The sequence below is a fragment of the Podarcis liolepis genome (genome assembly GCF_965112155.1).
Source record: "Podarcis liolepis genome assembly, chromosome: 5".
Classification (NCBI taxonomy): domain Eukaryota; kingdom Metazoa; phylum Chordata; class Lepidosauria; order Squamata; family Lacertidae; genus Podarcis; species Podarcis liolepis.
In genome coordinates, this window is record NC_139556.1 from 40,735,950 (window position 1) to 40,761,811 (window position 25,862).

Consider the following 25,862-nt stretch of genomic DNA (forward strand, 5'->3'; position numbering starts at 1 on the left):
AACTACTTATGATCTTGATTTGTTTCGCAAAATTATAGTTCAGTTTCAGGTTTGGACCTAATGATGAACCACGGTTACTTGAAAAAAGAAGTGAAAGGTGTACATAAGCCTGAGTCTCATTTGTATAATGCAAAACTGTGCCTGAACCAGATTGATGTTAATTACCTAGTATGCAAATTGGGAATTATTCCAAAATTCTCTCAGGTGTATTTGCCGCTATTCACGAACTGATGTGGAGCAGCCCCATCACTGTGGCTAAATGAGAGAAGTAAAATACGAACTAGGGATCAATGTTTGATTCTGAGGAGAAACGAACTCGCCCTATTTCCCTCCTTTTAAAATGGGGTAAGGATTGTATGAGTAGAAGGTCTTCAGGGGAACTTGGCTTTGGCATGAATGAAGGTGTGGTGATGAGGGTGCTCTCAGCAGAGAATTTTAAAACAAACCAAACCGGTATTAGAATATTTTAAAATTCTGACTCTATAAAAAATGCATAGATGTGACAAATTCAGATATTATAAACACCTTCTCCAAGTTCACATGGCTTTGTAAGGCTTATGAAAATGACTTTTTTGTTGATTGCTTGGTTCAAAACAATTCAAAGACTTTGTCCCAAATTCAGCCATCTGGCTTCTTAAATGGACAGAGTAAATGCTTTCGGTTTGGGCAATCCTCTTAGCCTAAGCAAAGGAATTAAGTTCTCTACCAACCACCTTTTCTTCAGTTTTCAGAATGTATGAAATGCTTATTAAATGAATCTTGGCCTGTATTCTACTGTGTAATTGTGTATTAAAAGAAGCAAATAGGAGGAAATGCTGTAGATTTATGTGAAAAAAATATTGCTCAACCTTATTTCTAGAGGCAGTAAATAAAATAGTAAATTACCATAATTAATATTAAATTCAGAGACTGTAAATGTTGCATTTAACTGAATTTATACTCATTATGGAAGAAATACAACTGATACTTTTTGCATGAAATGATTTCCTTTTATTAACTTTATAAGAGATATGAGTGAGCAGACTAGATTTTTATGTACGAAGCAAATACTTTCTTAGGCAACATTGTTAAAATAACATGTACATATCTTGTTCTTATATTTTATTTCTGCAAGAAGCTCTGTACAGTATGTGCTGCTCACCAGTTTACTAATCCCTAACAATGTTCCATTCAGTGATGAACACCCTGATTTTAAGTTTACACAATGCTTTTTGCTGGCAAGTCAAATTACCGGTAGCATGATTTGCTATGCCTGGATGGAACCCAAGAGTTGACTGGATACCATGCTTTTTATCTTATTTTTGGTCAGTTTAGCTGTCACATGTAAGACAACCAGTGTTTGGGAATATCTGAACATACTTGAAATCTGGATGATGTATTTGGGAATCCTAATGGAGGTTTTTTAGCTTACTTTGTACCTGCAAAATTAATTGGCCAGTTTGGTAGACAAAGCTGGTAGTGAGCACCAGGGAGATACAGCATTGGTTAGGGGCAAGCCTGCTGCCTGCATTCTTTTTGCATAGCTGCATAAGTTGATGCTTTTATGATGGTGCTTCAGTGCAGCATATCTCTTCTGATAAATTCTAGAACATCCCATCTTCATTGGTTTGTATTTATTTGGAATTAACTTTGGTTATACTGCTATTAGAAATGGGAAAGGATAAAAAGTTATTCCTTGACTTCTGTTGCTTTCAAAATAGAAGTTTAAAATGAAGCTAATCTTTTGGCTTTTTCAGGTGCAAATTCGACCTTGGAACTTAAGTGACAGTGACTTTGTAATGGATGGCTCTCAACCTTTAGACCCCAGAAAAACTATTTTTGTTGGAGGAGTCCCACGACCCCTCAGAGCTGGTGAGTGAATATGTTTAATGGTTACCAAAACCATGACCAACAAAACGTTCAAAGAATGATGCAGTAATAGTCTGTAGAGCTTTTCATTATATTTCAAATTGGCAAGGACTTCAATGTGGTTTTTCCCCCTTAAGCAGCAAGATTAAGGAACAAACTACATACTATACAATATTATTTCAGTCTTGAAAAACCACTTGCATTGAGCTACTGACTGCTCTGCATTTTAAACAGTGAAATATAAAACAATTCATTTTAAAAGCGTAATCTGTTGACTGTCATAGATAGGTAACTGATAAGAACTTGTTTACATTTCTGGTATTCCGTTTGTCGTGGTTTATAAAGTTTGTTTTCTGTTGCTTTTGACTTTGTTTGCTTTTCTAGGATTTTTGTCTTTTACACAGTCAGCCATTTCCATTTCCTGTTTTAGATTACTTGGGGCTATAACTATCAAGAATTTTGGCTTTTTATATACAGTGGTGCCTTGCAAGACGAAATTAATTCATTCCACGAGTCTTTTCGTCTTGCGATGTTTTTCGTCTTGCAAAGCACGGTCCGTCGCAACTGCGCCTCTTCAAGCGGCTTTAAGAAAAAAGCGAACAAACTTGCAAGACGTTTTCATCTTGCGAAGCAAGCCCATAGGGAAATTCGTCTAGCGAAGCAACGCAAAAACCGAAAAACCCTTTCGTCTAGCGAGTTTTTCGTCTTGCGAGGCATTCGTCTTGCGGGGCACCACTGTATGTAGACTAGTTACAAATTTGTGGGAGGCAGTGGAAGACAGGAGTGCCTGGCGTGCTCTGGTCCATGGGGTCACCAAGAGTCGGACACGACTAAACAACAAGAAGTCACAAATTAGCTACTGGAAGTTGAATGAATGTATAGGTCTTTTATAGTTTAATATTCTTTTACAGTTGAACTAGCAATGATTATGGATCGTTTGTATGGAGGAGTCTGCTATGCTGGCATTGATACGGACCCAGAGCTGAAATACCCAAAAGGTGCTGGTAGAGTGGCTTTCTCCAATCAGCAGAGCTATATTGCTGCTATAAGTGCTCGCTTTGTCCAGCTCCAACACAATGACATTGATAAACGGGTAAGCAAAATGCCATATGACTGATTGACACGGCTGACAAATTATGCAGGCATCTTAAGTGGGCTCACATCATTTGCCCATCTTATCCACCACCGTCTCCTCCGACTAAAATTTACTCTCAAGAATCTTGGGCTGTGGCCTTTTCAAGTCCTACTTGAGGAGATCTTTTAACTGAAGATACCAAGGAACCTTCTTCATGTAGTGCAGGGGTCTGCAACCCGCGGCTCCGGAGCCGCATGTGGCTCTTTTACACCTTTGCCGCGGCTCCGGGGCGGATATTAGCGAGGGGAGGAGGCACATTGTGCGCCCCGACACTCCCCACTGTGGCGGGCACTGTACTGGCTGTGACGTCGCATGGGGGCGGTGCGTGCGATAGTCACGCACCATCCCGACGTCACCTTCCCGCCCACTGTCAGATCGGAGGGCAGCAGCGCGCATGCAGGTCTATATTTGTTTTAAATGTCGCAATGGTTTTGCGGCTCCCAGGTTTTTTTTCTTCGGAAACGGGTCCAAGTGGCTCTTTTTGTCTTAAAGGTTGCAGACCCCTGATGTAGTGCATGACCTCCGCAGCAGTGCTACGAGCCCTCCCATGAGTTTGTGATTGATCACTGTTTTAATGGCCAAAATTTAGTGTTTGCTAGATTTTAAAATGTAAATTCTTTCCAATCTCAAATGGGTTCCAATAACAGTGTGCAAAATCAATATTGTCTTCATAAGTGAAGACTTAGTACAATTTCCTTGTTACTTTTTTCTGTAATATACTTTTGGATATAACAGTTGGGCTGGAAAATACACTAGAAAGTAGTTGGGCAAAAGTACTGTGGTTAAATGTGGGAAGGTGCAGAAATTCAAAAATATGTGAGGTCAAAGCAACAATACCCTTTCCTTTGAAATTGATTTCCTTCATAGTCTTAATTCATCCCACAGTAAAAACTGCTGCTGTTGGTATGATTTTAACAAAAATTGTTGTGAAAATGGCACACGTACCGTATTTTTCGTCCTATGGGGCGCACCGGCCCATAGGACGTACCTCGTTTTTTGGGGGGGGGGGAATGAATAAAAAAAATTATTTTCCCCCCCCCAGCCGCGGCTGCCGCCCCCAAGACTTGCGGACACCCGCCCGAAGCATGGGGTGCCCTCCGGAGGGCTCCCCGTGCTTCGGGCGGCAGGCTGCCGCCCCAAACCTCGAGAGCCCGGGAACTCCTGCTGGGCTTGCAAGGCTTGTGGATAGCTTCCTGAAGCCTGGAGAGTGAGAGGGGTCGGTGCACACCGATGCCTTTCGCTCTCCAGGCTTCAGTGAAAGCCTGCATTCGCCCCATAGGACGCACACACATTTCCCCTTCATTTTTGGAGGGGAAAAAGTGCGTCCTATGGGGCGAAAAATACGGTATTTTTGTACAGGCTTGACCTTATTTACATAGAAATGTATTTTTAATGAAATAAAATAGGGTATGTGAAAAAAATCCAAAGATTATATATTTTTAAAGATCTCATTGAATATCCAAATGGCACTGCCACCCCACCCAGGAGAGAGCAAACTCTCTAGACTTTACTTAGAAAAAGAAACCCCACATAGATTTTAATGAGAAGTATGTAAGCAAGATACAAGTATGCTTAACTTCGGCTGACTCATATCCTTACAGATTTATAATTTTTAAGTGTGATAAATCTGATAGGGCTTAATCTATAAAGCCATTAATTCTTGCATGACTGGAACCATCAGTGTTAATCCTGAGTCATGCTGTCACTTTGTCTCAAATGCTGAGCTCAGAATATAATTACCTTGACACTGAATCATTAAAGACTTATTTTGGCAATAACATCTAATGTTATGAAAAGAAAAATGGGACAGGACAAGAAAGACAAGGCCTTTTCTATTCTGATCACTTTTTCCAGTGATCATGACAAGTGAATGTTTTAATGTGGTTGTTTTATTGGGCTTGAAGCTCTATGCTTAGGTCAGTGGCACTGTCTAGTACTTTAAACTTAGTCTTAATATAAAGGAGATCATAAACATTTGCTATTGTAATAGGAGTGGGGTGCTATTAATACGTCAAAAGGATTTAAAAGAGCAGATTTTGAAAACATTTGACTTTTATGCTGATATATGAAGGCTCATTCACGGGTTACGTAATGATGCAAATGGAAGTTCCAGCAAATGCTTTGAAGCATAGCAGATTCCTTAGGTCGTTGATGACTGACATTGTCAGTGACTTCTATTTCCTTCCTCCTCCCGCAGTCTCCCCCCCCCGAACTTTTCTCATGTTCGGTGCAGTTCTCCAAACGCTGTGGGAGAGCTTTGGCCAGGAAATAACGAGGGTTAGTTTTTGTAAGGTTTCAGGGTAGACTTGCTCTATCTAAAAATGGAACTGAGAATTTTGATACTATTAACCTGGAAGGTTAATTTAATAGTAATGAAACGAGGACCCATTCTTGCTGCTCTTGCCTGAGGCTTGTCTTGCAATATGGGTGTCCATGTGGAGGTGGCAGTTGTCCCCCCTCTAGTCCTGATTCCCATCTTTAAGTTTACTTTGCCCCACCCCAGAAAGACTCCTGTGGACACCCATGATGGTAATGTACAATGGTGGGAGCTCTGACAGATCACTTTCTAAACCCATGCACTTCTGTGATGTGACAAACTGTAGCAGCCAGAAGCACCACATTGTCTCTGATACTGAAAAGCTAAGTAGAGTGTGTTGTTACTGGCAAATTTATACACTATACAGGTTTGTCCTGCGTTCAGATGAATGAGATGAATTCACAGAGCCTTCTTTTTATTTTGAGTTATTTTGTGTTTCTCCTCCCCTTCTGTAGGTGGAAGTGAAGCCATATGTGCTTGATGATCAGATGTGTGATGAATGCCAGGGCACTCGCTGTGGTGGAAAATTTGCTCCATTTTTCTGTGCCAATGTTACCTGCTTGCAGTATTACTGCGAATACTGTTGGGCCAGCATTCACTCTCGTGCTGGGCGAGAGTTCCACAAACCACTCGTGAAGGAAGGGGGGGATCGGCCACGCCACGTTCCGTTCCGTTGGAGCTGAAGTCTGGGCCTAAATCCAGCAGCAAAGAAGTACTGGAACTGAAGAAACTGAAGGGAGAAGAGAGTGCTGCCTCAGGGCTTTAGTGTTCTGGAAATCTGTGCATTCATCCTTTACTTTAATGAAGAGATGGGTCTTTTTATTACGATTACTATTATTATGACGATGATTATGATTATTTACAGTCACATTACTGAACTTTGTTGTCCAGTATAATACAAGCCTAGCAGAGTGTAACTATACTGATTTTGCACTTTGATTCACACAAACATCTGCTTGGTACCTTAATTTCTTACACGAGACTTGTCATGTCTGACAATAAGTAGACTGCCATTCTCATCAGCCTTTACTGAGTTGGTGTGTATGTGAGAAAGACTTTTAAAATTATAATTTTATTTTAAAACTGGAGCATGCACTTATTTTCAGAAACTTATAGACTTGCCCCTAGCAGATGACTTACCAAAGGTAACACTCACAAGTAGGTAGGTGGCAGATGTAGCAAAAACTTAAAATGGATATTCAGCAATCATTAGTTTGGGTCATTTAGAATAGGAATAACCCTGAAAAGCCTTTAGTTGCTCTCCATTTTTACTGGTAAGGTTGATACCTCATAAGCTGGATCACATTTTCTCCACCCCACCCCTTTTTGTTTTGCTGAGGGTTTCCTATTTGGTTAGGTCTTTTAGTGTTATGTAAATGTATGCTGCAATAGCTTTTGCTGCTATTAAGATGGTATTACTAATACCACAATACTCTATTCAACTAGGGTATCTATCAGTTTAAAAGATGATTATATGATTTAAAACCGTGATGGCTGCTGAAAGGAGATCTGTATAGCTTCCAAGGAAGGTCAATAGTTTTGACTGCATGTTTACTTAAATCAGGTTGCTGCATGCAATAAATTTTTTTTATATATGTCTCATACGAAAATCTGCCCACAATGCACCAATTAAGGATTTATATAGACTACAAAGTACTTGTTATTAAAAACAAAACAAAACCCACACACAGACTTAGCACACCAGGCACAAATTACTGACTGGAGGAAGGCATGCCTCAGTAAATGTAAATGCTTCTGAAATTAGGATCAGCCCTTTGCAGTATGACCTATATTACAACAAATATTTTTTAAAAAAACTAGATGTAGAATATCCTTAAAACAAATTTCTGAATGATAGACGAAGTACTTTGCGGTGCTCTGTTATATATTGTGCAATTTATTTTATATAGTAAAAGTGATTATGTCTAGTACTGTGATCAAACTTAACTGTTTAAGCCTCTATATCTAACGTTCAATCACTTCTGAAAGATACGGATACATATGCACACTCACAAAATGAATTATGAGCTCTTTAATTCCGATCTCATAAATGCTTGCACCATTTATGTAGCTGCAGCCCTTGTCCAGAAAACCAAAGAGCTCATGGCAGCGTATGTACACTACTAACTTCACTAATAGGCTGATAAACTAGGCACATTTTATGAAAGGTGGGGGGAAGTGGTGCTAAAGAAATGTCTGCATACAAAAGTTAACTTGCAAGATGTCTACTCTCTGGGTGTGACATTTAATTTCTTGAACCCTGGATGTATCCTGTGAAGCTTGAATATATTTGAGATCTACTTTATAACAGTGGACATTTTTTTAGCATGTATTCTGGGCGTGCAAGACAAACACATAAGCACACATTAGTGTGCGAACTATAAGAAAGTGAGGACGTGTACACTATTCTTCTGCATTTTTTGTGAGTTCCCTTCTCCACCCCACCCCCTGGGAGTTCTGGGGACAATCTGACTGGATCTGGCACCGCATAGTAGATTTAAATGTTACGGATTTTGTGTGTTGTGATGGCCTTGTTAATGTCTAATTTTGTACGTTTTTCTTTCAATGTTTAGTTGCAATTACTGGCTCTGAAAGAAACTTTGTGTTTAGAAAAATAGTTTTTTACTGGTTTAAAAACAAAACAAAACCATTCGTAGTATCCCTTCACGTTTTCTTCTGGGCATTTTTGTGATATTGCTTTATCCAGCCCAGCTGTCTTTTTTCTTCTGTTTGGGGTTTTCTTTTCTTTTCATCTATACAAGATTTGTTATGCACTACTTTTTGTATCTAGACAGTTTTCAATAGTTGGCAGATTATTCTTTTTTAAAAGAAAAAGGCATGCTTTCTGACTGACATGATCTTTTGCAATACCTCAATTTTGAAATATAGGAAAGAAAATATTTTCTAAGTAAGTTTATTCAGAAAAAAATATATATTAATTTAATTCTGCGAGGAAATGATTTAACAGATGGGTAACTTTATTTTTTTCATGCTTATTTGCGTTTTTGAAAATGAAGAAGTTAGAGCTTTATAACTGTAATATTGAAGATCATAGCTAATCTACAGAAGTCTACCTAATTATGTGAAACAATAATACACAGTTTTGAAGAAATATCCCTCTCTCATTGTACAAACATCCCGGAAAGAAAGGAGGGAAAGAGCGAGAAAAAGAGATGCTGGAAATTATATAAGTAATAACATGAAAACAAAAACATAGCAACGAAAGGTGTAAAAAAACTGCATTTGGTGCTGGAAGTTGTGAATAGAAGGTGAAAAAATATTTTTCCCTTAATTTGTATATTTATAATCAAGCAATTATGCACGACTGACCAGAATTGTGAGAGTTCTTCTGTTTGTATTTTTTTAAAGATACTTTTTTAGTTTATTAAATTATAACATGGTCCCTTTTTGTTTTGTAAATGAATGTGCCCCCTAAGTTGTTAATATGTTATATTATTATGAGAGGGTCCTTCAAGAAAAGAAGTTATTTTTTAAAATAAGGTGTTCTGAACTGCAACTTGACTAAGAAGTCCCTGGGTACAACAGGTCCTCTTGTGGCCTTCTCTTGATGTGAGACTTGAACTAGTCGATTTTTTTTGAAGGCAACTTAACCTCGACTATTTGTTGTTATGTGCAATACTGTTTGTACTGTTTGTATAAAAAAAAGAAAAAAGAAAAGAAAAAAGGCATAAATCTTTATTGCAGATTTATTTTCATTGCAAACTTTAGACATTGTGATTCACTAAGATCATTTTTCTACTGTCAAATATGTACCTTTTCTTCATGCTGGTATTTTTTCAATAGTAATGTAGCCTTTGTACTGAGACAAATTTTCATTGTTATTTTTAGAAAGATTTTTTGCTAAGAGAAATTTAAACATTGACATATTTTTCATTTTTATTTCAGATTTTCTTTAAGGAGTGCTTTCTCAACCATTAATATAGTTGTTTCTGGGAGAGACTTTCATATCTGGTCAATGTCATTAATATTATTTTGTATTTTTACTTGGAATAAATTAATTTTATGATGCTAATTCTTTAAAAGTTTATTTTTTTCATTTTCAGTTATTTTTGAAGCTAAGAAAAAACCTTTGTAATATTGTTACTAAAAGTGTCTAGTTTTTTGAAATGCAAAGCTTTATGTATTAACTCGCTGTTGTGGTTTACAATGGTGTGAAAATGGTTGGATATGTAAAATGATTGAAAAACTGTAATGAATAATTGGGCAATAAAATTACAGAATGAAGCAGGAAAATGATGTGATATTTTTGAGAAGCCTTTTTTTCCTTTTTCAGAATGATTTAGGAAGATATTAGGGATGTCACAGTACCAGTTCGCTGTCTAGATTTATACAACACCAATGCTGATAAAACACTATTGCTGTTGTAATTAACTCCAGTCTACAAAAATAACAGGCTTACAGCCATGGCTGTTTAGTGTAATGCAAATTTGCTCCCCCCCCCCCATTAGCATAGGCCCAGTCAGCATTCCTGCAAGTGCCGAAAAAACAAATGGAGACTACACAGCATTAATGCTCGGTCAATTCCCTGCCCGTCCCCCCGTCCCCTCCCCCGCCAATACTCTTTATGGTCTCTTTTGGACTGTTATTTTAAATCTCTCCCAACATGCTTCAGTGTGATCTGCCATTATCTTATTTATTCCACTCGCCCCTCATGCTGCATTATTCATGCACTTCTTTAAGTGGCAACCCAGAACAAATGGAGGAAGTTGTATAGTATCTGCATAATGTTACAGTGCAATTACCATACAGTGTAATTTATGACATAGTTAGTGCTAAGTAATGCATGTGTAGCAACCGTTATTACTATATATCTGAGCACTTTTTCGAGCTTCTTGTATATTTATCCCTTTGTGTTGGCCCTTAAAAAAAAAAAAATATCACAAGTGCAACGTCTGTTGCTGCTATCAAAACACTGCTTCACTTTATGTAGTTCATCACCACCACCCTTTGCCTATCTAATCCTTACCTTTTTGCTGTTATCCTGGCAGATTTTTTTGTGCCGATGCTAGAGGTACTATTATCCACCCCTTCTGATCCTGCAAACCAAACTGGTGTTATATAAACAGAACATCCAATGGCCATCCCTAGATAGATCAGTTGCCAGATTTGATCTATTCTCACGCTGGCTTCTACCTAAGGGGGGTAATTTATTGATCTCTTGTAGAAATGTCTAGAGTTGGCCCATTGTGTCCTTTTTGTAAGAAATGTATAGGAAAAAAATAAAATAGTGAGTAAAATTTAGACTCTATAATTAGGTACTACTACTGGTTGGGATGTACACAAATTGTGCAAGTAAAATAGAAGTGGAGGAGAAATTTCTAAATTTCCTGCAAAGTGGTACAAAGTGTGTTCTTAGATTCTGCCTACACACTTGCCTTTTAGGAAGGCAGGGGCTAAAAGACAATTGTATTACAAATATGCAGCTAGCAAATAAACTTTGCTGATTTCATGATCTTTGTTAGAGTAGTACAAAAAGTATAGTGCTTTACTGGGGGAAATCCCCCATGTTAATATTTCAGTATTGTGACATCTCTATTTGCAAGATATGAGTGAAAGATTAGTCACAGATTTGTAAAACAAATAATAAAAAAGTCTTTTGTTAAACCTGGCTTGTATGTAGTTGCTTTTTACACCAGTTTGTATAATGTCAGCTTAACCTTTTTTTTAACCAGAAAACTTTTCTTCTCAATCTCTGCTGTTGTAGTGTTTCTGTCTTACCACAGAGTATTTTATATTCATGCTGATGGTTTGCTCTATACCCTGAAAGGGTAGCAGATCAGGAGCTTGTTATGTCATTCTGCACATTTTAAATTTACCTAATAATAACGTTTAGCAACAAATAGAAATCCAGGGTGCTAATACGGGATAATCATTTCTGCTATTTATTTTTTTCTGGATGTAGCTCTGTTTGGGTATAAAGTATTAGGTATTTGTAATTTTGCTGTCAAAATAATGGACATAACTTTTAGAGTGTTCACAGCTAAAATCTCTGTACTTGTTTTTTCAACTAACTAATTTTAAATGTATCATATCTTTTACTACATGTTCTCTTAGACTGGTTTTGCTAGTAACCCTAAAAGGCTTTTACCTTTTTTTGGCTTGGACTAATGCTTTGTATGGAACTGCAGTACTGTGACTAAACATGGAGCTCAATGCTGCTATTGCTTACAACTGCTTCAACTTTGTAGTTTGGACAATTTTTTTTTCTGTAATAACTTATTAAATCTAGTTGTATGAAGTACTGACACTTGTCATCCTTTGCACATTTAACAGAAAGCCACAGGGGAAACCCTTCCTACACATTGTACGCTTTAACAACACGCATGCACATTCTCTTGCCCCTTTGTTCTGTTAGTCGATTGTCTACTTAATACGAAATGTCAGTGTTTCAGGTTAATCAGTTAAACACATACACCTAATAAAGTCATTTTTTTTGTTCAATTAGTTTAATAGAAGTCTTATGAAAAAGGTGGATGCAAGCAATCATTTACAAAATGGGAACTTGTCCTTGGTATGTGTAGCACTTGGTAGCCACTTCTTTAATCCTGCTAAAGCCATAATGCCAGTTTTACTATATAGTAAGCCCAAAAACTGTGCAGGGGTTATGTTCCAGGGTTTATGCTGAAAGCCAAAATTGTGTACAGTGGTACCTCGGGTTAAGTACTTAATTCGTTCCGGAGGTCCGTTCTTAACCTGAAACTGTTCTTAACCTGAAGCACCACTTTAGCTAATGGGGCCTCCTGCTGCCGCCGCACTGCAACTGTGCAATTTCTGGTCTCATCCTGAAGCAAAGTTCTTAACCTGAAGCACTCTTTCTGGGTTAGTGGAGTCTGTAACCTGAAGTGTATATAACCTGAGGTACCACTGTATAGTCAAAACACATTGGATAGCAGTAATATGCATTGAGGCCTTTCATGATTCTTTGGATTCATGTGGGAAGTTTGCCCACATGTTATGAACTTTCACATGGACTCCCTCCTGAACCAGCAGCTTTCATTTGCTGCTCTCAAGTGAGGGATGGGGGAAGGCATTAGGTGAGACTTATTTGTTAAGCTAACACAGCTGTGAAGTGGCATGGAAGACGCCTATAATTTTAAGTAGTGGCTGGGAGGGGGCTGCTCCCCCTGCCGGTCCTCGGCGCCTTCTCACCCTTCTCCGCAGCTGCCTTTTTGACACGTAGCAAACACACCTAGAATCCCGGATGGTGGTTAAGTGATTGTTGGGAAAAGTTGGCTCATAATTGGCAGTCTGCTGCTTCTTTATTTAAAGCATGGAGCTGTGCTTTATCTCTCATGACTAAAAAGGATTGAGACATCCAGTTAAATAAGCAACACAGGGTCAACCTCAATTACATTCTAAAGGAGAATATGTGAATGCTAATTAATGACCCAGCAAATGTCTTCATAGAAGCAACTAACTGAAAGTTCACTTATCAAACGGTGCTTCCTAAGAGCCGAACAATATATGATGCCGACAATCCACAGTAAGTTCTGCTTCAAAGCATCACCACTGATTTGATTGGGAATGTAGCACTAGAGTCAGGCCTACCCCTCCCTCCCGCCCACAACACATTACACAGCACCATTTTGCCTGTAAAATGGCAGAGTCATGTATCTACTTTTGCAAGAACAAGAAGTTGGGAGCACTGGTTAGTTCATACATCTCAAACCTGCTTCAGGTTCATTTCTCTTTTAAGTGGAGCTACTCGCCCGTTTTCCCAAAGCTAGCTAATTTTGTGGCCACATCTTGAGTTAGAGAATCTCATTGTTTCAGTTGCTTTGTGTAACATATGCTTATTTCTTATCTTCCTGAACCTGCTATCAGCTGCCTTCAGTGGATAAACCCAAGTTCTGGCAAGAGGATGCAATCTCTCACTGCAACTTATGATTTTATAAATTCACAAAGCCCAGCTCTTTAGCCTTTCGTTGTACAAAAGATCCACCAATCTTTCATAATTGTAGACGGCAATCGCTCTTTTCTGTGTATTTCCCAGCTGTAACATGTTCCTTTTGAGCCAAGATGGCCAGAGCTGTGTGCTGTATTTCATATCTAGCTGAAATTTGTCCCCCGACTCCCCACACCAACTTCAACAGCACACTCTCTGTGCTCAAGCTCACTGATCCGAAAGTTGCTCTGCTCACAGCCACTTTTGAAAGCTGGGATTCCTTGCACTTGTTTATATCACTTTACTCACATTAATGTTGTTAAGTTGCTTTGTCATCCCATCACTCCTTTTGGAGGCATTCCACATGTTGCTTAGAATACAGGTAGGGAACATGTGGCCCTACAAATGCTGCTGGACTACAATTCCCATCATCCATGACTATTGGCCGGGTGGATGGAAGCTGATGGGACTTGGTGTCTAACAACAACCTAGAGGATCTCAGGGTCCCCTACTCCATGCCTGACACCAGATTGCTTCTTGTAAATTAATCAGTAGCAATCCTGATCCAGGGGAGTCTAGAGCTTGCATTTGTCATTATGAAGGAAAGTAAATGTATTCTACCCCCATCCACAAAAAGGTATATCTTACCCCATCACTGCTATATTTATTTTGCAAAGTTGATCATCAGAGAGATTAGGATGCTCCAGTGCCAAGTGCAGCAAGTTTTGGCGTCTCTCCTTGCTTTAGCCTGCTTCCCAATCCTACTTTAGCTGTAGCAGTACTGCACACACTCTCTATGTCTCCATTACCACATCTAAAGCAGCCTCTTAGGCTGCCTATAAATTTGGATTGTGACATGAATGCCAAGATTCAGCCAAGCTCTTTCTAGAACAGTCCAAGATCTCTTAACAGCTTGCGTGGCAACTTGCCAGGGGGAAGTGGAAAAGCAGGCAGGCACTGTAAACCCTGCTTTGTCAGCAACAGGACAGCAAGTGTGCATAAAAGCTGACTAATGCTAATTCTCCAGCAGTGGGGGGAAAAGAGCCCCACTAGAACACTCTAGTGCAATAAACCAACCAGCTTCTGGGAAATCTTTAGGGAGGGGTGGGGGTGGCAGAAGTCTGAGGGCCAGACTACAGATGACAAATGTGTCTTTTTGAATTTAATGTGCAAAAATCCATGTGACGGAATGGCTGCTAATGAACAGGATTGCATCTGTTGCAAAGGGAAAACTCAAGCCATTCCTTCCCTGCTGGGGTCAAGAGGGAAATCCCCCTCTTCTGAAGTTGTTTTTTTGCTTTGGGGAAAGATCTGCACCACCACCACCATGCTCCCGCTTTGCACCAGTGAGCGATTTCCTCCTGCTGCAAATACTAAACATAACAGCTTGCTCTTCTTACAGCTATATGTTGAGGATTGTAGACTTATATATGAATGATGCCTCGGTTATTGGAATGCAACAGACAGTGAATTCTCAAATAATGCTCTAAAGAACAGCCTGAAAATAAGTTCATGCAGGAAATATGTACAAGCATTTCACTGTCATAAAAATATATACCAGTCACTCAATGCTGATAGCTGTCTCACAATGGGGCATTTATAATTTGCTAGCTGTGAAACTGACATTGATGTGCTCCTGTAAATATTCAGTTTGGTGTTATTATGAAATAATAATGGTAGAATCTTTCTGTCAATTTTATTTGCTTCTATAGTGATATTAAAATATAACTTGTAAGCTTGAAATACATAAGCTTTATTTGTTTGTTTGGTACGTTCTAACTTGGCACATCCTGCATGCTTCTACAATGCTGGTTGACAACATTTCCCATGAACACTCATGCCATTGTCTTCTTCTAAAAACAGGGTTGTTGTAATTCACACACTTCTACTGATTCTTTAGTTTCCATGAAGTTATAATGGAGAACTGGCAATGTTTCATTTATTTTACTCTGCTTTCTGGTACCCTCTGAATGGTTTTATAATAAACTGCACCATATGTACCGGCAGATATAAATACTATAAAATTAAAATTTGAGAGGAAACCAGGATCAATAAAAACAGCATTAAAGCCCCAAACAATGTAAACCATAAAGTTGCAAATTCCACTTTGTACCTCTATTTTTTTGAGCAAAAAATGGTAGAAATTCATAGAAAATATTAAGTCCATGACAAGTGATGCTATACAGAGAGAAACCACCACTATGACAACAACAAAGCTCACCTGGGTATCCCGATAAGCAGAGGTGGCTGGTGCCCAATGGGGCAGGTGGGGCAGAAGACAGGGAGCCATAGGCAGAGCCAACTTACTCCAATTTTGTCCCCATCCTCCTGCTGAGTTCTACAATGGCAAAACTGAAGCTAAGAAGGAGGAAGCTGATAGGGTCCCCCCCCTGGGTGGGTTGACAGCAAAAAGGCAGGCAGTTGGGAGGTGGTTGAGATCAGATTGATGTTGGCAGGGCCTTAATGGGTCCTGCTCCATGGCTAGTCAGGGTGAAACTGCTCTCCCAACATGCAAAGGCTGCCCTTCACTCTCCATCAGTTTGGGAAAGAAAGAAACAGCATCTTAAACCGCTTTGAGGTTTTATTACAATCAAGCTGTATATAAATGTTGTGAAATAAATATCCAGGGAACTAAAGCTAATGAAGGGTCTTGCTGTGTTAGATGACACTGATAAAGCAGTGGACTAACACTCCTGAGGTCAGTATGTGTCATCATGCATGTTTGTGTTTTCCTCAACATCAGCCTCAGCAGGTCTGCAGTGAAGAAACTGCGTGCCTGGCAGAATTACTAAGGCCAGATGTTTTATAATCCAGCTAACACTGTCCTGGTTGTAGGAGATAGTTAACTTAGTTGCTTCAAAGAACATTCAATTTTACTAGGCTAATTTGTAGTTAGAATAAGCACAAACCATTGGCTTTTATGATATATCCAGATCATTATCACTGTATATTTAGCTTATGTATGAAACCTGCTTGTTAGTTTTTAATTTATTCACTTTTTTATCCCAATATTCAGCTCACTGAACCCTCGGGGTGATTTGCAGCAGCACAAAAAATATAAACAAAGCACAAATAGAACAGCTGCTAACAAATCCACCATTAAAACAGCAGGACCCAAAAATCCCCTGTAAAACACAGGAATTGTATAAAAAAAATCAAGTTCAGCTGTCATCTCCAGAAGCCTGCTGGAAAAAGAAAAGATCATAGCCGAGCAGGCCTGATGAAATTCCCTAGGCAGAGCACTGCAAAGAACTGGAGCCACCACTGAAAAGGCCTTTCCCCCATATGCCAGCCCATGAAGCTCAAATCAGGCTAGCATCTTACATCCTATTACTTTAGAAAAATAGGTGCCAGAACTCACCATGAACGCCTCCCATGTTCTCTTATAATGGCAATGTCTCCCACCTGAGAACTGAGTTCTGGTGAGTTCTGGCTGAGGAAAAAAAGCCCTGATTATACCTCTACGAAAGAAGCCCAAGGGCCCAATCCCTCCCCAAATAGTGCAATGAGGACTGAGCCTTCTCAGTGACCATAGAGTGCTAAATGTCTGTTGGGAATGAGAGCTGGCCTCCCTCACAAGGCAGTTGTGGTAAAGGACGTTGCAGAAGGGAAGTCAAACGGCACACCTTGAGAGACAGCATGGCTGCCTGAAATACTGAACATTTTGTATGGCAGACTACATACCTTAGGAGATTCTGAAGTCCTGGGCCGGCCCAATACATTCTGCTGCTCAAGACACAACAGAAAATGGCACCCCTGCCACGGCCACCCTCCCCTACACCCACCAATTCCCCCTCCTCTCCCCTGCTGCTGCTGCTACCTGAGGTAACTGGAAGTGACCCCAGAGAAGCCCTTGCACACTGAAGACATGTGGGGAAGGAGACTGGCGAGGAGCAGGTGGCAGCAGCAGGGACTCTGCTCTTCTGAGGCAGCGGCTGAGGGCAGCAAGCACTGCCCAGCTTCCAGCAGGTCCTGCCCTGCCACCTGAGGCGACAGCCTCGTTGAGGCTAATGGCCCACCTGATGCCAATATGCAGACGGTGTAGTTGACTCCCAGAATCTGTGACAGAACCTGCACTTTGAGGAGCTCTGTCTTCCTGAGGAACAGAATAGCCACCACTTATGAAATGAGCAAGATAAGCTTATCCCGGGCCTTGACTTTGGTGTACAAGTGGCTCTATATAAATGGTACAGTACCCCTCTTCCACAACAGGAACCTCCGCCCTCCAAAACTAGCAGGAAATCACATCCCTGTGCTGCTTTACGCAGATGACACAGCTATCCTCTCGAGAACTCCTATAGGCCTTGAAAGAGCCATGGAAACACTGGCAGCATACTGCAAGGAGAGCAAGCAAGAACTAAATTATCAGAAAACCAAAATAATGGTTTTTGCCAAAAGGCCCAAACCTTGCTCTTGGTAGGTACATCGATGGCCGTAGATTGAGCAGGTCACCTGCTTCATATATTTGGGTATAACCCATCACTCTTTTGGAGGTAGAAAAGCCCAAGGGGATTATGTTGCAGGGAATGCCAAGAGAAGCTGTAAATGCAATACTCACGTACCTAAGGACTGAAGGTGGACAATATATACCTGCAGCTCTCAAACTGTTTGAGGCCAAATCCATTGTGCAGCTTGCATATGGTGCCCAATTAGGCCCCATTGCCAATTGTGAACTGTTAGAACTGGTACAATCTAAATTCTTAAGATCAGCCCTGCAAGTGCCTAAACACGTCTATAATAATAATAATAATAAATAATAATAATAATAATAATAATTTATACCCCACCCATCTGGCTGGGTTTCCCCAGCCACTTTGGGCGGCTTCCAACAAAATATTAAAATACAGTGGTCTGTTAAATATTAAAAGCTTCCCTAAACACATATGCTACCATACATATTGAAACTGGATTTGTAAGAATTGAGGCTAAAATATGGCTCGCCTCACTAAATTACTGGCTGAGACTATCCTTCCTTCCTCCCGCATGGCCTTGCTGCCTTAACTTTCAAGGATGGCTTCCAAATGACATGGAAACATGCAGTGCTAAACATAATAACAACTCTAGGCTTCACCCCGCAGATCCTACTCAACGTGGGGTATGAACAAGCCAAAAAACAAAAATGTCAAACAGTGTGTGGAAGATACTGAACGCCAAGCAGATCTAGCCAGGTCCCTGAAATTTTTAATCGGTGAAACCAGAAGGCACCTCACCTCCCAGATGCCATATATGACGCACCTTGAAATTCCAAAACAGTGAAGGGCTTCTGCTCTGGCCCGCTGCCAGGCCCTCCCTTCAGCCGTCCAGGAAAGCCGCTTTAGGAAGACACTGTATGAGGAGAGGAAATGCCCGTGTGGCCTGTCTTTTTTCACTGCCAATACTATACAGATATACAAACTAGGTTCATCTTGCCTATATTACACAAATCCCCAGGTTGCACAGAACAACTTTATACCTCCCTGCTACTTCAAGATGAAAACCCAGATGTTACATACTCAGCGGCTAGATTCTGTGCTGCTATGATGGATATTCGTCAAAGGATGGTTTGCGCCACAAACTAGGCCCAAAATGCAAGGCCTGTGCTCCTTCACGCTCTCCCTCCCTTCTTGTCACTTTTAACTGTCTCTGTTTCTATCTTTTTAAGTATGCATGATATACTCACCTTTCAATTACAGTGGTACCTCGGGTTAAGAACTTAATTCGTTCCGGAGGTCCGTTCTTAACCTGAAACTGTTCTTAACCTGAAGCACCACTTTAGCTAATGGGGCCTCCCGCTGCCGCGCCATTTCTGTTCTCATCCTGAAGCAAAGTTCTTAACCCGAGGTAATATTACTGGGTTAGCGGAGTCTGTAACCTGAAGCATATGTAACCTGAGGTACCACTGTACTAGTTTTTATTTCTTACCTGTTTTAAGTCTTATCTGTATGTTTTATCTTATGCTGTTCTGTGAGCGGAATGAAGTTTGATACTGACACAGGAGCTCAAGTTCCCTGATATTTCGTCCTCCACACTTCAGTTCAAATTGATTACATACAATTTTATTGCCTCTTGTTTAGTCAGCCCATCTTTCTTTCTCCTGCCCAAGCTTTGAGATGGCTACTGAACACTGCTAAGCTTTATCCCAATGGCATCAGCTGCTGCCTCAACTCATTTCCGATTTCAACACTTTGATGGCAGGGAAAGCACCCTGCCTGGCGCCTTCAGGTTGCCTCCAGCTGCATTCCAGTGAATTCAAACGGCTTTTGTAAACTTAATTAGTGGCTGAGCAGTTTCAGCACAACTCTCGAGCGATAAGCTCCCCTTCTGTCTCCCTCATGCCAATACTGTTCCTATCTGGCACTGCTGCTGAGAAGTAATTGAAATGGAAAATCTCTTTAAGCTCATCAAAATACCTGCCAGGTAAGATGTAAAAAACATCTTCCCACCTGTGCTGTTAGGGTAGAACTGTACATTGTCAGTCCCGCAGGTGGATTAGAATACCTGCAGCTGGCAACTCTTGCTCATGCTGGTGTACAAACTTCTAAGGCCTGCACAAGCCTATCAAAAACAGCCATGGGGGAGAAATACCAGCCTTGTTCCTCCTTCCCTTGAACTGAGGAGTGGTGCAAGGGAGCCTAACTTTGTTTACCTGCAGCAGCCAGACAGGCAACCACCAACCAATACTTCCTTGGGGCATAAATTAAATAAATTTAAACCTGCAGCTAGAGATCACAGAAGAGGACGGGGCATTGTTACCATGACAACCCACTCACCTTGACCCTCCTGAGTCATGATGTCCCTTCACATCTTTGAGGCAGCTACTGTTCTGTCTGCAAGTTTGCTGAATCATCTCTCCACTTCTCTCACCGATCAGATTATTCGTTATTCAGCAACAATTCTAAAGGTCCTTTTAAGTATAGTAGAAAACCCAGACCGCCCACGTTTAGCGATGTTCACAGCACAATATTAGTGTGGACGGGGAAGCAGAGTTAGCGGAATGGTTTAAGCCAAGATTCTAACGATGCTTATTTCTAGGCAAGGTTATAAAGGGTTCCCTCAAGTTAAAAAACGAGAGGCCTTCAAAATGATTTGTGTGCCCTCCTTGCATTAAAAGATGATTTTCCAAGTTTCAAACTTATTGTACTGTTGTCACTGGCAGCAGCTCTCCAGAATTTCAGACAGAGGCATTCCTAGCCCTACCTGGGGATTTGAACCTGGGACATTTTGCATGCGTACTGCCATTGAGCTATGGCATTTGCCTATAAGATCATGTAAAAGCAGTCAACGTCGGCTCTAGAATGCTGCTGGGTGATCTGCTTTCTACAACCTAACCTGCAGAGCTGCTGCTGGCAAAATGAAATGTTGGACTTGCACCAACAGGCAGCTGTGTAAAACAAATCAAGCCCAAGGAGAAAAAAGAGAAGGTAGGGAAGGATTCCTCATTTGCATGGTGCTTAGTAGGTTGCACGCACAAGGCCTAATCATCACGGGGCATTAATTAAGAGACTTTGCCATGGAGGAAAAATGAGGCTATAAACAGCTCCTCTGGCTGATGAAAAACCGAGGCCAAGATGATCACAGCAAATGTCATTTAGCGCCTTCAAAAGACCACCAGGGATATTAGTCTTGTAGGAAGACTTGAGCAGTCATCCGCTAAGGGGGAAGAAAACATTTCATTTGCCTCTGAAACAGCCACATTGGCCTGTAGTAGTAAACAAATGACATCGAAAAGGAAATGTCTTCAGATGTTGTGGCTGCTGCTGCAGCTATTAAATTTGTATACCACCCTATATCTGCAGGTCTCAGGCTGGTTCAAAGGATAAAGTCAGAATATAAAACCACAAAATACATAAGCCAAACTGAGTTTTGATAATCAGGACTGAGTTTCAGTTTGTTGACAGTTCTTCAGTCTCTTACTGAGCCCAAACACTGGTTTGGCATTTCTACTGCCTCATTTGAAGAAGATGAAAAATTAGGATTTATTTTTTGAAGGGGGGCAGGGGGGATAATCTGCATATTTGATGGCACCACATTCCAACACTCTTGATGAGTTCACTCAACAATTTCATGCAGGAATTAAATAGTGGTGGGATAATAGAAATTTAACGCCATGGAGCTAAGCAGTACCCTCAACACCACCTTTTGGCCATTCAAATAGGAAATTCATGCCTGTAAATCACAACGTGGATAGCCTAAAGCCTCTGCAAAGTGACTCACTGGGTTACTATAGAAATAAAATTGCCAGGTTTAAGGTCTCATGGCATTTTAAAGCAGGTTGGTGCAGAACTTTGCTAGAACTAGAGCTTAAACAATAGCCATCATTAATATTTACCTCACTCCCGTGGGTGTTGTAACAGAAGCACAGCAATGCCAATGACAACCAATGTATTAAAATAAGTGTAACGTATAAATAGCAACAGTGGGTTACCCAAGGCAGTTTGGTACCCCTTTTGGAAGTAGCCTACTATTTAACGGCATTTTTCTCTCAGAGCACATATATTTAAGGTATCATCAGGTAGTTTATGCTGTAAATCAGGCATAGGCAAACTTGGCCCTCCAGATGTTTTGGGACTACAACCCCCATAATCCCTAGCTAACAGGACCAGGGGTTAGGGATAATGGGAGTTGTAGTCCCAAAACATCTGAAGGGCCGAGTTTGCCTATGCCTGCTGTAAATATTTGAAGCTTAAATGCTGATCATGTACATATTTTACTGTGTTTGACTGGTATACAAACCACCCAATTGACTAGTAAACTGTAATAAAGGTGATGAACTGATAAGTCAATGTTACTTAGGGATGCTGGAGGCATTTTATAGCTAGACGACAGCTATAGTCTATTTTATTTTATGAGTGGGAAGCCTCTGCTTTCTAACCTTATGGTTTCCGTATTCCAGCATTTAATCCCTTCGCTTCTTGAATTAAGGCCAAGGTAGCTGCTGCTGTGAGTGCCAATGTGCTGTTTTCTTCGCCCCATAGTATAGCAGCTTCCACAATGCTTCCTACCCATATTTTGTAGCTTCCAGAGGACTACATGCCCCTAGACATCTCTTCCCATTTACCACATTAAGAGTGCGGGTTTATACATCCTTACTTGAATATGTCTGACTGAGCTCAATGAGATTTACTTCCTAACAGACACAGATGGGAACAATTTACAGTAATCCTTACAATGTAGAAAGTGACATCTAAACATCTTCCTAAAAAGGAGTCTAATCTTCCATACAGCAGCCCTAAAATAAACACGCACAAAACTTTTTAGCTCCCTCCCAATATTCATACCGATTCTTAACAGAGCTCATTTAACAAGGTATGTAAACATTTTTAAGATCACAGGTATAATCCAGAGATTTGATGTTCATTTTAGGGGTTAATGGTTTTTGGCTGACTATTCTTTTGTTAGGTAAATTGCTGATAAACTGAACATCAATAAGTCATCAGGGGCAATTGCTTAGCATCTAGAAGGAGATGGTCTCCTGGCAGTTTGGGATCTTTCAGTGTTTTTAAATGAATCAGATTTTGATGTGAATTGTATATGGGGGAAAGAGAAAACACAGAAAGCAGAGTAGGTAGTTTGGAAGAAAACAGAAGAGAAGAAGTCAAGTGTTTCAAGCTGGAGTTAGCTGAAAATGGAGGAATAGCTCAAGATGCTCTTTGAGGACCTGCTTGAGAAGACTGCCTGCCTGCTTGCTTCCACTTATGCACCACTTGTATATTTTACTACAAAGTTGCTTATACTTCCAAATTAAAAGCACACACACACCTAAATCTGGTGGTTCTGCATCTGACTGTTTGGGCCAGAGGGACAGCACACAGCAGCATGAACGCAGCAGTAAACTCATTTCCTTGTTTTGAACACATTTAGCTACTGAAACTGAGTTAACCCCTCTACAAACCGCCATGATGTATTCCAAATATGGGAAGAGCTCACACATCTCTTTGCAGAGAAGTGATCTCCTATTGAACGTTAATGATCTGTACACATACAAGAAGCACAGCTTACTTACAATTCACGATCAGGGACCAACACAAGTTACCTAGTTAACATCAAAAAAATGCAGGCAGTGTTTATTGATTCTATAAATAGCCAGGGCTACCTACAATGGCTGCCAGCAACTATAAAGGATGGTGACAAGGAGCATAACCAAATAAGCTCATCATTTCTAAATACACTGCAGAGGATAAGCTCTTGCTGAAAGGTGGCAAAAGAGGTTAGTAGCAGCGTGTGAGAGAGACAGGGCGGTGGGAGAGAGAGATGGCGTTTGACAACATTTCAGGGAGGTGAAAGAAGATAATTTGTATTGTCCTAAAAATGTACAGTCTAAATAAAACCTAGATATAAAGAGTAGACCTAAATTTGTGCACACATATTCTAGTAGAAGCCAGACATTTATCTCAAAGTACAACTGATAACTATATGCATGCTTTATGCTGCCCAATTTCTTTATCAGGCATTTTCATAAGAAGCTGAATTAGCCTGCAAGGACATACAGGATGGATACCAAGATCAGTCATTAAAATCCTCTGCTGAAATAGCAGTAGATAGATCTGTGTCATACTGTGATTTTCCTCAGCCATTTAATAGAAAAACCAGATCACACAAGTGTTCAGCGCCAGGAAACCAGCTGCATTTCCCCCACAAAACATTCATCCAGAGAAATGCCAATTTTATTTTATTTTTTCCATGCAGCTGTCAGGTTTATGACCAAATATACAGAAAGAACTACATGAGATATATAACGGGATGATTAATGCCAGTTTGGCTTTTTTAATATATTTTTTTTACGGAATGCTAGTTTAATGTTACAGTATGGCAGTTCATATATCTACTGAAATCTGACACACGTTCATTCATATGCAAGTGCTGCAAAATGACCTTGCTCTGTAAGTCAACATTTAAAACCATCTCTCTATGTTGTTGAAATCTCATGGCTATTCAAGCTCCGATGCTGAATTGCACAGCAAGCGCCAACCCTAGATATGACAACTAAACATATATTTCATGTATGCATTCTGACAGCTTATGTAGGTTTGCCTTTAATATACTTAGAAAACCGTGTCCACGTTTGGTACAGACATGCACATCTATGCACAGACATATGTCACTACTTACTCCCTTTTAGAAGACACTTTTTTTAAAAAAAATGTACAACTATTGTTATTCTTACTCTGTTATTAAAGCTTCCTAAAATTTGTTACATGATTTCAGCTTGTAAATACTTCTTTCCCTCTGATGCCCTGAAGGCATTTCTAAATAGACTACCTCTCTGGACCTCAAAGCTTCTTCCCTCTTTCACTTAAGAGGTTCATGCATTAGAGAGTCTTTCTAGCATGGAACCTCAATTTTATAAGATCTACTGCTAGAAAAACTCTGTTTATATATTTGCTCTTTTGGTTAAAAAAAAATAGGATTGAAGTCTACTTCATACAATTGCTTTCTTAACTGGGCTATGTTCTAGCCACACATATATACATATAGATATGTACACACACAAACTTTAAAAATGGCACCCTCTAAAAAGGATGTGGAAATGGCCTAAAATAAGCCATTACCTGCAATTCCTATGAAAAAGTCAACTGCTCTCAAAATGTCAGAAGACTGAAGAGCACCACATACTTAAATATAAAGTTGAGAACTTTAATACTTGAAGTTTCATTTAATTCCCTAATATTCTTCCAGAGTGATAGGCTTCGCCATTATTCTACCAATGTATATATCCTGAAGAGATCTAAACCTCATTCTAACTTGTTAGACTAAACATTCTAAAAGTATACTATGAAAGTTAGCTAAAGTGAGGTTTAAAAGAACAAACTAGTTAAATACTCAAACACTCTGTACAAATTACTGCAGCTTGAGGGAAGAGGGAGCAACAGGCATATTTCAAAAGAGAAGTAACACTTATCAACATGTGCAAAACCTGTTAAGACCTGTTTTATTTTTCTATCAAATAAGAATCTGTAGCTATTCTGGAAATTCAGAACTACCTTACAATAAGTTTACATTTAGAGGTTTTGTATAATGCAAGTATTTAAGACTTTAACTATCCCAAAGTGACAAAGGCGGCTCTATTCAAAATGCCAGCCCTTTCTCATAATTTTTCCACAAGTATATTTACATGTTATGCTTGAAGTCCACTATAATTGCTTTAAGAGTTGCTGAATATCAGCTGAAAATGTCAACTAGCAACCACTGTATTAAAATGGTCATTTGAGTGAATGCATAAATTTTTCAAGACTATATTCGGTGTCATACTGCTCTTGATCCCACAGGTCTCCAAGATTCTCAAGAACGGACTTCATAGTTGTTTTTCCAGAAGCAGAAGGGGCAGCATCTGATTTTTCATTTTTTCCATCCTTGAAGGTATTTGGAAGGTGAAGTGGAAGAAAAAGAGAAGCACATTGAAATCTATGTATTTTAAGAGCGAGAAAGCATCTGCAAATACATAAATCAGTACTTAAAAGATCCAACAATCCTAAATCAGTCTCTGCAAATTACAACATGATAGCAAGCAGAAGCAAGAGGGTACCTATCTTTCTCACATCAATGAAATGAAAGACTTACGGCATAAAGGGAGAATGGCTATAATTCCACAGCAAATCTTACCAAACATTGTTGACTAATCCAAAGCATTACAACTATGGTAGCATTAGCCGCTTGCTTTCAGATCATATGTGAGCTAC

At 39.9% G+C, this 25,862-nt stretch overlaps 2 protein-coding genes and 2 long non-coding RNA genes across 21 annotated transcripts in view; 2 read left to right on the plus strand and 2 right to left on the minus strand.

Annotated features, from left to right (window-relative positions):
• CPEB3 (cytoplasmic polyadenylation element binding protein 3) overlaps positions 1–9,554 on the plus strand; it is a 77,740-nt gene extending 68,186 nt beyond the window's left edge. For 11 of the 18 annotated variants that reach the window (XM_083505882.1, XM_083505886.1, XM_083505873.1 and 8 more), the window contains 3 exons: positions 1,737–1,851; positions 2,760–2,941; positions 5,756–6,131. In XM_083505882.1, the coding sequence (XP_083362008.1) occupies positions 1,737–1,851; positions 2,760–2,941; positions 5,756–5,983 (525 nt within the window). In that variant the 3' untranslated portion in view covers positions 5,984–6,131. Of the gene's footprint in view, positions 1–1,736; positions 1,852–2,759; positions 3,143–3,495; positions 3,607–5,755 lie in introns of those variants that run through there. The other 7 variants (XM_083505884.1, XM_083505876.1, XM_083505877.1 and 4 more) reach the window with 2 other exon arrangements.
• On the minus strand, positions 8,705–20,582 carry LOC310708108. The gene is made up of 3 exons (XR_014526850.1): positions 18,417–20,582; positions 16,568–16,639; positions 8,705–15,222 (listed from the first exon to the last, which is right to left on the minus strand). It is a non-coding gene; the product is annotated as an uncharacterized lncRNA (long non-coding RNA).
• On the plus strand, positions 20,541–25,575 carry LOC310708110. The gene is made up of 2 exons (XR_014526852.1): positions 20,541–20,606; positions 25,452–25,575. It is a non-coding gene; the product is annotated as an uncharacterized lncRNA (long non-coding RNA).
• BTAF1 (B-TFIID TATA-box binding protein associated factor 1) overlaps positions 23,958–25,862 on the minus strand; it is a 39,085-nt gene continuing 37,180 nt past the window's right edge. The window contains exon 38 of the mRNA XM_083505820.1: positions 23,958–25,535. Within this exon, the coding sequence (XP_083361946.1) occupies positions 25,386–25,535 (150 nt within the window). The 3' untranslated portion in view covers positions 23,958–25,385. The remainder of the gene's footprint in view (positions 25,536–25,862) is intronic.